Source organism: Miniopterus schreibersii, assembly GCF_964146895.1.
Source record: "Miniopterus schreibersii genome assembly, chromosome: 20".
NCBI classification, from domain to species: Eukaryota; Metazoa; Chordata; class Mammalia; order Chiroptera; family Miniopteridae; genus Miniopterus; species Miniopterus schreibersii.
The window spans coordinates 3,524,888-3,537,231 of record NC_138122.1 but is presented as its reverse complement, the minus strand read 5'-3'; the positions used below and the strand labels follow the sequence as shown (position 1 = coordinate 3,537,231).

The window sequence follows — 12,344 nt, the reverse complement described above, 5'->3', positions numbered from 1 at the left end:
TGTCATTACTTATTAATTTTTTAAAAATATATCTTTATTGATTTCAGAGAGAGGAAAGGAGAGGGAGAGAGAGACAGAAACATCAATGATGAGAGAGTCATTGATCGAGCCCGCAACCCGGGCATGTGCCCTGACCGGGAATCGAACCCCAATCGCCTGGATCCTAGGTCGACGCTCAACTGCTGAGCCACACCTGGCCAGGCAGTTATTAAATTTTTTAAAAATTAAATCTATTGGGGCGACAATGGTTAATATGAACATATAGGTTTCAGGTGTGGGTTTCTATGTTACAGGATCTGTATATTGCACTGTGTGCCCACCACCCAAAGTCATATCTTCTCCCTTCACCATGTATTAGGACCCTATTCATCTCCCACCTCCTCCCCTCTGGCAACTACCACATTGCTGTCTGTGTCCACGAGTTTCAGTTTTATATCCCACATATGAGTGAAATCATATGGTTCTTAGCATTTTCTGACTGACTTATTTCACTTAGCATAATATTCTCAAGGTCCATTCATGTTGTTGCAAATGGCAGGATTTCATCCTTCCTTATGGCTGAATAGTATTCCACCGCGCACATGTTCCACACCTTCTTTATCCAGTCCTCTACCGCAGGACACTTTGGGTGTCTCCATGTCTTGATACCATGAATAATGCAATGGACACAGGGGTGCATATATCTTCATGAATACATGTTTTCAACTTTTTTGGGTATGTACCCAGGAGAGGGATTGCTGGGTCGTATGGTAGCTCTGTTATTTTTTTGAAGAATTGCCAGGCTCCTTTCCATACTGGTTGTACCAGTCTACGTTCCCACCGGCAGTGAATGAGGCTCCCTTTTGTCCACAACCTCTCCACACTGGTTATTACCTGTCTTGTTGGTAACAGCCACTCTAACAGGTGTGAGGTGGTATCTCGTTGCAGTTTTGATTTGCATTTCCCTAACTGTTAGTGAAGTTGAGCACCTTTTCATACATCTATTGGCTGTTTATATGTCTTCTTGGGAGAGGTGTCTGTTCAGGTCCTCTGCCCACTTTTTGATTGGGTTGTTTGTTGGTCTGGTGTTGCATTTTATGAGCTCTTTATATATTTTGGAAATTAAACCTTTGTCAGAGCCCCTTTGCTTTGTTGTCAGTTGCTTTTGCTGTGCAGCAGCTTTTTAGTTTGATACAGTCCCAGTCATTTATTTTTTGCCTTTACTTCCCTTGCCTTTGGGGTCAAGTTCATAAATTGTTCACTATGACCAAGGTCCATAAGTGTGGTACCTATGTTTTCTTCTATGTCACTTATTGTTTCGGGTCTCACATTTAGGTCTTTGATCCATTTTGAGTTAATATTTGTCCATGGGGACAAACTGCAATCCTGTTTCATTCTTTTGCATGTGGCTTTCCAGTTTTCCCAGCACCATTTATTGAAGAGGCTATCTTTACTCCATTGTGTGTTTCTGGCTCCTTTGTCAAAAATTATCTGCCCATATACATGTGGTTTTATACCTGGGCTCCCTGTTCTGTTCCACTGACCTGTGTGTCTGTTTCTGGGCCAATTCCATGCTGTCTTGATTAGCGTAGCTCTGTAATATAACTTAAAGTCAGGTAGCATGAGTCCTCCAGTTTTATTCTTTTTTCTCAGGATAACAAAGCTATTCAAGGTCTTTTGTGGTTCCTTACAAATCTGATGATTTCTCATTCTATTTATAAAATAACATTGAAATTTTGATGGGGATGCATTAAATCTGTATATTGCTTTGGATAATGTGGTCATTTTAACCATGTTGATTCTTCCAATCCATGAGCACAAGATATGTTTCTATTTTGTTCTGTCTTTTACAACCTCTTTTAATAATGCTTTGTAGTTTTCAGCATGTAGGCCTTTCACGTTCTTCATTAAGTTTATTCCTAGGAATTTTATTCTTTTGGTTGCAATTGCAAAAGGAATTGTTTTTTTCATTTCTTTTTCTGAAGTTTGTTGTTACTATACAAGAAGGCAGTGGATTTTTGTACATTGATTTTGTATCCTGCAACTTTACTGTATTTGTTTATTGTTTCTAATAGTTTTTCTTTGGTGGAGTGTTTAGGATTTTCTATGTATAGAATCATGTTGTTCCCCAAACGTCACAGTTTTACTTCTTCCTTCCCCATTTGGATGTCTTTTCTTTCTTTCTCTTGCCTGATTGCTCTGGCTGGGACTTCCAGAACTATGTGGAATAAGAGTGATGAGGGTGGGCATCCTTGTCTTGTTCCTGATCTTAGAGGAAAAGCTTTCCGTTTTTACCACTGAGTATGGTATTAGCTGAGGGTTGATCATATGTGGCCTTTATTATGTTAAGATACTTTCCTTCTACTTCTATTTTATTGAATGTTTTAATCATAAATGGATGTTGTATCTTGTCAAATGCTTTTTCTGCATCTATTGATAAGGTCATATGATTTTTATCCTTTCTTTTGTTAATGTGGTTTATTACATTGATCGATTTACCTATATTGAACCATCCTTGTGCCCTGGGATGAACCCCACGTGATCGTGATGTATTATTTTTGATGTACTGCTGCATTCGATTTGCTAGTATTTTGTTCAGGATTTTGCACCTGTATTCCTTAGAGGATATTGGTCTGTAGTTTTCTTTTTTTGTGGTGTCCTTGCCAGGTTTTGGTATCAGGGTTTTATGGCCTCATAAAATGTGTTAGGAAGTATTGCCTCTCCTTCAATTTTCTGGAAGAGTTTGAGAAGACTAGGTTTTAAACATTTTTTGAATGTTTGGTAGAATTCACTGGTGAAACCATCTGGTCCTGGACTTTTAATTTTTGGGAGGTTTTTGAAGGTTGTTTCAATTTCCTCACTGCTGATCGGTCTATTTAGATTTTCCAGTTCTTCGGGATTTAGTCTAGGAAGATTATTTATTTATAGGAACTTATCCATGTCTTCTAGGTTATTGAATTTGGTGGCATGTAATCTTTCATAATATTCTAGTATGATCCTTTGTATTTCTGTGATGGCTGTGGTGATTTCTCCTTTTTTTTTTTTCTGATTTTGTTTATAAGGGTCTTTTCCCTTTTTTCCTTAGTGAGTCTAGCCAGGAGTTTGTCAATTTTATTTGTCTTTTCAAAGAACAAGTTCTTTGTTTTATTAATTTTTGTATAGCCTTTTTGTTCTCTATTTCATTCATTTCTGCTCTAATTTTTATGATTTCCTTTCTTCTGCTGACTTTGGGTTGCTTCTGTTCTTTTTCTAGTTAAGATGTGACATTAGGCTGTTCATTTGGGGTTTCTCTTGTTTCTTGAGATAGGCTAGTGATGATATAAACTTCTGTCTTATTACTGCTTTTGCTGCATCCCAGAAGCTTTGATATGTTGAACTGTCATTTTCATTTGCCTCTCTATATATTTTGATCTCATCTTTTATTTCTTCTTTGACCCAGTTATTGTTTAATAGTATGTTGTTTTATTTCCACATATTTGTGGTTTTCTTTACTTCCTTACTGCAGTTGATACCTAATTTCAAGGCACTGTGGTCAGAGAATATGATGGGTATAATTTCAATCTTCTTGAATTTGTTGATGCTAGTTCTGTGATCCAACCTATGGTTTATCCTTGAGAACGTTCTATGTGCCCTGGAGAAGAAGGTATAAGCTGATGTTCTGGGATGAAAGGCTCTGAAAATGTCAGTTATGTCCATTTGGTCTAGTGTTTCATTTAAGGTCAATATTTCTTTATTGGTTTTCTGTTTATTTGATTTGTCTAGAGCTGTCAATGGAGTATTAAGGTCCCCAACTATGATTGTGTTTTGATCTGTTTCTCGCTTTAGTTCTGTTTGTAGCTGCTTTATATATTTTGGTGCTCCCTGGTTGGGTGCATACATATTAATACGTGTTATGTCTTTTTGATGTACTGTCCCCTTTATCATTTTAAAGTGTCCATCTTTGTCTCTTCTTATATTTGTTGTATTGAAATCTATTTTGTCAGATATGAGTATGGCTACACTTACTTTTTGTTGGATGTTAATTGCTTGGAGAATCATTTTCCACCCTTTTACTTTGAATCTATCTTTGTCTTTGCAGATTAGATGTGTCTCTTGTAGGCAGCATGTATTCACTCTGCTACTCTGTGCCTTTTTATTGGTGAATTCAGACCATTTTCATTTAGGGTAATTATTGATTATGAGGATTTCCTGTAGCCATTTTATCTTTTCTGGTAGCTCTGTGCCTCCACTGGTTCTTTTCCTTTGTTCTTCTGTCTGTTGTTTTTGTTGGGTGGTGTTTCATTCATCTTTCCTCTGTTTCCTCCTTTATTAAGCTGTGTGACCTGGTTTGGGGATGTTTGTGTGTGGTTACCATTGGGTTTATAAAAAATAAACTTGCACATATACAATAGTTTTTCTTCTTTCAAGTGCATCTGATGTTCTTCCTCCTTTGCCAGTTTAGACCTTTACCCTCTCCCCCTTTGTGTTTTTGTTGCCACAAATTATCCCTGTTTATGCTCTAAGTTTTTTGGTGATCTCACTTGTAGTGTTGTGACCTTATGTCCTTTATTTCAGGTAGAATAACTCCCTTGAGTATTTCCTGCAATGGGGGTTTTATGGTTATAAAATCTCTCAGCTTCTGTATGTCTGAGAATGTTTTTATTTCTCCTTTATATTTAAAGGATAATTTTGTTGCATATATTATTCACGGCTGGTAATTTCTCTTTCAGAAGTTTGAATATTATGTCCACTCTCTTCTGGCTTGTAGAATTTCTGCTGAGAAGTCAGATGAAATTCTGATGGGTTTTCCTTTGTAGGCCACTCATTTCTTTTTCCTGGCTGCTTTGAGAATTTTTTCTTTGTCGGTAATTTTTGACAGTTTTAATACAATGTGCCTTGGAGAGGCCCTCTTTGGATTGAGGTAACTAGGGTGTTCTGTTTGCTTCTTGGATTCAAGGATCTAGTTCTTTCCATAGGTTTGGGAAGTTCTCATCCATTATTTGTTTGAATAGACTCTCTGTTCTCTTCTCCCTCTCTTCTCTTTCCAGAATGACTATTATTCTAATATTGCTTTTTCTGATGGAGTCAGATAGTTCTCATAGAGCCCTTTTATTTTTCTTTATGCTCAGGTCTCTCTCTTCTTCCCCCTGCATCATTTCTAGGTTTTTATGTTTGATATCATTAATTCTTTCCTCCATCTGCTGGCTTTGTTTTCTATGCTCAGTATCTCATTCCTAATCTCCTTAATTGCATGTTTCTTTTCCAGGATTTCTGATTTTTTCTTTTTTAAAGTTTCAATCTCTTTGGTAAAATACCCATTTTGTTCATTGATTTGTTTTCTGAGCCCACTGAATTGCCTGTCTGCATTTGCTTACATCCCGTTGAGTATTTTCAGAACTGCAACATTGAAATCTCTGTCATTTATATCATGTACTTACATGTGTTCCAGCTTGCTTTCTGGGGATTTTTTATTTTCTTTTTGATCATCCTCATTACCATGGTTATTCATGGCATTTTCTCCTCTCCTTTGTCTAGGCATGAATATACCTTCTATAGCAGCTTTCTCTGAAGAGTTTTTTCTACTGTTTTCCAGTAGATGGTGCTAAATTTCACTTTTTTTTTTTTTACTTCTGTGATCTCCCAGACTTGACCTCCATGGATTCCATAAGCCAGTACAGTGGGGATGCTTGGTGGTGGGGCTTGTTTTGCTCCCACCATAATGGCAAGCCTGGACCCTGGACCCTGGAGCCATGTGGCAGAGCTCTGCACTCTGTCTGGTGTCTTCTGGCTCAGTCACTGTTGGCTCCACTTGCTCTGTTGTACTGCCCCCTGAAGCTTTCTGTTCCTTCCTGCTGAAGAAAGTGTCTGCTCCCACTGGTTTCCTCCTGTCTCTTGGCCACTCTGCAAGCTCCCAGCTACAGGGCTGTGTGTGAGGTTTCAGGGCTCCTTTCTTCCTATCCTGCCCCTCTTCTTATTCCTGGCTGCCCACCTTTAGATGTTTTGATGCACAGGTCTCTCAACTGCGCATCTGTGTTGAGTAGGGAATTCTTTGTTGAATTATAGTTGGTTTATTTCTTGTAACTTCAGGGGGAAAGGCCAAGGGTATCCCTTATTCTGCCATTGTTCTGATGTCACTCATTACTTATTAAAATTTAAGAGACATAAACCTATCAGCCCAGGAATCCTACCCTTAAGGCTCTATTGCATAGAAATAAAAGCATCAATATGTAAGAATATAATAACATAAATTGTCATGCTATGCTCCCTATTATTCTCACGATCTTTCTGTTTCCCTAGTCCATAAGGGTCAAGGGTCAAACCAATAGAAAACTCCAGGGCAGCTGACAGCCCTAACAGCAAGTTGGCCTTGATATAGGGCTGGTGAAGGGTAAGAACTCATTCCCACAGCCACCAGAAATGCTGACTTCTGAGGCTTGCAGTTCCCAAGACATAAAAGATTGTCCAGGAGCATCCTGCATTCCATGACAAACTGAACTCTCTTGCTCCATTCAGGATGACTCTGAAGCACCACCCCAAATCCAGAGCTCTTGGTGATGTTGACTAATGTTTCTTGTGTTCAATGCATCTCAGTTCAACTTCTGCTCAAACCTGATTCCTTGAAACACTTAACAGGTGTAGTTCCTGGGTATACTTCCTAATACACTTCTCACAGAAAAATCTCTGCCTTAGCCTCTCTTTTCCAAGGAATACAGATTACTACTATGGTAATTGGTTATGTATCACTTATTATGTGCCAAGAACTCTTTTAAGGGCTTTACATCTCTAAATTCATTTAATCCTTACCAAATTCTTATGTAGTAGGAAACATTATCTGTAAGACCTCAAAGCTTTTCAGGAAAAGGCTTTTAAAAATTTTTTATTTAAGTACAAGTTCTCTGACTTTGAGCTTAGTGCATACCATGGTTGTCTCTTCAAGGAATCAAAACAGGTTTACTCTGCCTAGATACAAAGGCAATTCTGACAAATAATTGTCTGTACTTTATAAATGATACTGGAATGCAATGGTTTGGTGTATCAGTCCATTTCTTTTGCTTTCAAGATACTGGTCTATTTCCTAAATGCCTGTCTGATTAAACTTCTTTAGGCTATCCAAATGAGGAACCAAGTTTCTCCAAAACTTCCTAAATTTTGAATAGTCATTCCCTTTTGTGATACTACTAGGTGACACTCATGTCAAGGATCTTGAATCCTTTCTGCTCTTCATTTAACCCTACTTAATATCAACTAATCCTGGAACTTATAATTCTAACTCTAAAATTAGACCTCCTTAGTCATGCATGTTTACCTTCTTTCAAGGCTTCAGTTATCCATGTATCTGATAGCTCTCTGCATGTGATATCATAGCTCCCTCTATGCATGATAGCTTTCTCAGAACTTCTGGGCTCCTTTGTTTCTTCCACTGAATCAAGCCTTGGGGTCTAAGGTCAAACCAACTGATGATTCCATGGCAGTTGGAAGCCCTGACAGCAGCCTGGCCCAGATATAGGAGTGGTGAGGAGTGGGGTTAATCTTCTCTGTTCCATAAGCTACTTCAGCTTCTGCCACAGCCAGTGCCTCCACTATCACTAAAAGTCTAGATTTTCTCTTCTTCTTATGACTAATCAAATCAGAGAAAAGAACTGTGAGATATTAGTGGTGGTCTCAGCTTGAAATATCCACTTGCAATGGTGCACATATCAACCAGAAATATCCAGGCCACCAACATGTTCTTCTCCTCTTGGGCCTTAGTCTTCTTGACTTTTGGGGTTATGACCAATACCTGGGTTAAACTGAATTCTGAAACAAAAACAAATATGCAGAGCCACAACCCATGGATACACACTACTATTTGGCCAAAAGGTAAGAACTATACCATAGGAAAATGGGTGGAGAGGGAGGGTTCATCTTTTTTTAACTTCCATTTACTTGTTTATTCTCTGGTGCAGTTTCCTCAGACTTCCATCGTCAGAACAGTCAGGCAGAGTGCAAAATCTCAGCATTTCTATATTTTGGAGAAAAGTTTAGAAGTTCATGGACTTATTAGCTGAACAGTTGAGAAGCCTTGGCAGTAGCAGCAGGGTGACCAACACAGCACAGACATAAGGGTATGAAAGAAAGGAAACTGCCAACAAGGAAAGTGGGTTTTATTGACACAAGAGGGGAACAGGATAAATTAGAGTATTTCATAAGAAATGAGTTCTCAGAAAAAGGAGAAAGAAGCTTGTTGAGATACCGAGATGGAGAACAGTTTCTTTTGGGTCTCCCTCCCATTCAGCTTACCCTTCTCAGCTTCTTCATTCCCCCTCCCCTTATGTCTTTATTATTTAATCACATATTTCACCCCATTTCTATTTTTACTTAGGGATTTATGGCCCCTAGGTGGAAAGGAAATGAGCCTACAAGAAACTCTGTCCTTTCAATATGGCTTTTGCTTTCCAACAGGTGACCTGGAAGTGGTCAGGATCATGATGATTTTGGTGCTCAGCTTTTCCTTCTTGCACAACTTATTCCTGGGATTGGAATTCACCTACATGATTCCTCAAACTAAATACATCCTCTTTGTCACTGTGTTCCTCAGTTTCTTCACAGGTAACTTCCTGGCTCCCCGAACAGAGGCTTGGAGGTTTACTTGGTTTGTGGGTCCAATCTGTGGTTTCCGATTAATGTGGCCTTCCCAGATTTTTGACTCAGATATGCAACTTCTGAATTAAACCAACTACTGAAGTGGGATTGATTCTTGGATGAGGTGCATTTGTACAGGGTGGAGGCTTAGAAGTTAAGCTACTTGGGGTTAATATGAGTAGAAAAGCCACAGTTCCTCAAAGGGGCTTTTTTCCCTTTTGTTTGGACATTAGGTATCCTTCTGCTCTCTGCACTCCTACTGTATCACCAAAAGCTAAGGCAAGGTCGATCTGTGTACTACTCTAGTTATAAGATCACCTGGATCATTTCCACTGCCTACTTTAGTGTTTTCTTCCTTTTTGCCTCTGGTGAGTGTCTTCAGGGCCTTTGATGGGTAATGAGAACCAGTCTATCCTTAATAGCAGGGAGAGTGAGAGGTGGGGAAAGGGGAAAGAGGAAAAAGTACCAATCTTTGAATTTTAAAGGGCTGAAGTTCAAGTGGGCTCTCTCTTTGATGACAATTCCTGCAAGGATAAAGTTGGAAATTAGGACTGTGGGAAATGTTCAATAGGCTGGTCCAATAGGGCAGCCTCTTATTTCCACCTTTTCTACTATCTTTCACAACCTCTCCACTTCAGGGAAGAGATAACCAGTAAAATTAAGACTAAAGAGGGTGGCTAATGTGGAATGTTCACCTTAGGTGGAGAGAAGCAGTAACCTGGGTGGACAGTACAGTGCCAAGGCAGTTTTAGATCAGAGAGAAGCAATAGCTATACTAAAGGTTCAGTCACCTACATCGGAGACCCTTCTTTCTAAAAAAGTTTTAAATTTTCATTTAGAAATTCCTAACTCAGAAGCATGTCCTTTTTCAAAAAGAATCCTCAATTTTGTTGAGTTGAGAAGTATTTAAACTCTTCTGCATACGCTTTTAGTCTCTGCCACCAAAACACCCCCTTTCCAAATTTCTTGGGGCAGTTCAAAAGAGATCCACTGGGCTTTAGGTCAGCATCTCTATGCCAACATGGAGGGAAAATGTTTTTGTGACTCTGTTGTTCCTTCATCACCCTCCCTTGGCTTCTCTTTTCCCCAGGAATCCTCTCTCTCCTAGAGTACAAACAGTCCATGAATAGTTGTGCCTCCAGGGCCACCATTCGAAACTTTGCAAGAGAAATTCATGGTAGAGTTCAATCTGGGACTTCTATCCAAGTTATTTCGTTATCAGAAAGCACCTCCAAGCCTCGTAGTATTGTCCATGTACACTCTTCCAATTCAGATAAAGACGTTCCAGTGGCATCACAAATCCAAAAGCGTCGTGTAACCTGGGCTCTATGATTTAATAACATATCACTCAATATATGCTCATCTTAATGAAGACAGTTTTGTGTGCATGTCCTGCATATATTTCAGCCATGTTGTCTGTAAATGACTGTGACTTGGTTGAACTCTGTAAGAAAATCCAGAATATGGCTTTTTAAAAATCCCTGTCTGCTGAATCATTTCTTCTACTTGTCACCATTTAATAACACTTGTTAAAATATAATAAATATTATATAACTAATATTTGCTCTATTGTTAATTGTATACATCACAAAAATTTAGAGTAATATATAATACCTTTTATTTTTTGTTTATTTTGTGAAATATTTCAAACATTCACAAAGAATACAAAATAACATAATAAACAACCTGTGTACACATCACCTAACTTTATAAAATTTTACCAATTTGCCCTATTTGCTTTATTTTTTTCACTTTTTTTTCAATTACAGTTGACATTCAATAAATATTATTTTATGTTAGTTTCATGTATACAGCATAGTGGTTAGACATTTATTTAATTTATGAATTGTTCACCATGAGAAGTCTATATAATTTTATTAACCAATGTCACCCCAGTAAATTCAATAAAAATCTAAAAAGAGTAAAATGAAAAAAAAGAGTGGAGCCTGGCCAGGTGTGACTCAGCGGTTGAGCATCGACCTAGGATCCAGGAGATCGCGGTTTGATTCCCAGTCAGGGCACATGCCCAGGTTGTGGGCCCGATCCCCAGTATGGGGCGTGCAGGAGGCAGCAGATCAATGACTCTCTCATCATTGATGTTTCTCTCTCTCTCTCCCTTTCCCTTCTTTCTGAAATCAATAAAAAAATATGTTTTTTTAAAAAAAGAGTGTAAAATTTATGCCACAAAAATACTGGGGGGGGGGGGGGGGGGAAACAAATATTCTGGTATGCCTATGTTAATTTAGATTAAGTGAACTTTAAAGTAGGAATTAAGAGACATAAAGGTCATTTTATAAAGATAAAAGGGTCAATTTAACGGGAAAATATTAAAATGTCAAATTTATGTGAACCTAGTAAATAGCTTCAAAATATACGACTTACGAAAATTGCTATTAGTAAGTCATTCTTAATAAAAAGCATCTTAAGAGCTTATTGATTCTCAACAATGATGCAAATCAATATATATCAATATAAAGTGCAGAGTGTGAGAAAATGACTCTCAATTAAAAATTGTATGCTAAGCAACTACCAAGAATGTGAAATAATGATATTTGCAGATATTAAATACCCAAAAGTATTTAACACTGATAGAACCTTATTGAAGAACTTAAAAAATAAACTGTATCTGTAAGGAATATTTGAAGTACAAGAAAGAATAGAGCCCAGATGGCATGGCTCAGTGGTTCAGCATTAACCTATGAACCAAGAGGTCATGGTTCGATTCCTGGTCAGGGCACATGCCCAGGCTGCAGGCTTGATCCCCAGTAGGGAGTGTGCAGGAGGCAGCCGATCAATGACTCTCTCATCACTGATGTTTCAGTCTCTCTCTCTCTCTCCTCCCTCCTCTCTCTCTGAAATCAATAAAAATGTGTGTGTGTATATATATATATATATATATATATATATATATATATATATATATATATATATATATATTAAAAACAGGAAAGAATAGAAAGTTAGAAAAAAAATTTTAAACCTGTAGTAGAAATGAAGAATGTCTTCATGGACTCAAGTTTAAGTCCCGTTTGTCAACAAATCTTTGGTAAGTTTAAAGTCATGCCAGATGGGTAGAAAAGGACCTGTAATGGTAAAGAATTCTTGCAGATACCATCAGCATCTTTGAACTAAGAGAAAGTACATCAGTAATTCTGAGTTGTACTCTTAGTGCTGAGTACAGCTTAGTACGGCCTCTGACAGTGATGTTTAGTTATTATTCTGGAGGCTGCCTATTATGGCATTGCTCTTCTGCATTGATTTTTAGAGTTTTGCTTAACACTGTGAATGACTTGACATATTTTATTAATGATTTCAAATACTCTATCACCATATCATTAAATATGTAAATAAACAGCCACTGGGCAGCCATTTATGATATACATAAAAAATAACATATGTCTTATCTATTAATATTTCACTTCAGGAGAGTCACCTTCTTCAATTTATGTCTAATAATTTTAAGTGCTATTATTAGGGCACCTGACCACTTCAGACTGTTGCTGCACAAATTTCAATCATATTTTCAAAATTTTACTATGAAGCAGGTTGTTGTTTGGTGCAGTTGAATTTCTAAGACTAAGATGCTGGGGAAGAAGCTATTAGGGCAGCAGGATCTGAAGTAAAAGGATCCAGAATAGGCTGGTTCTGTGCTAAACCTGGTCAAGTAGCACAGGAATTCAAGGTCAGAATATGTGATGGAGACTGGAGATCCCTACTTTAACTTTGTCCTGTTCTGACTCGCCAAACCTGAGAAACTGCACGAC

The 12,344-nt window shown here is 38.0% G+C and overlaps 1 protein-coding gene across 1 annotated transcript; it reads left to right on the top strand.

The window, feature by feature from the left end:
* Positions 1 to 7,643: 7,643 nt before the first annotated feature.
* Positions 7,644 to 9,898, top strand: TMEM225 (transmembrane protein 225; the record flags this gene model as incomplete). Its single annotated transcript, XM_081122753.1, has 4 exons — positions 7,644 to 7,818; positions 8,401 to 8,547; positions 8,814 to 8,948; positions 9,723 to 9,898. 4 exons carry the CDS (start codon positions 7,644 to 7,646, stop codon positions 9,896 to 9,898), a joined length of 633 nt encoding a protein of 210 aa, XP_080978879.1.
* Positions 9,899 to 12,344: the final 2,446 nt, after the last annotated feature.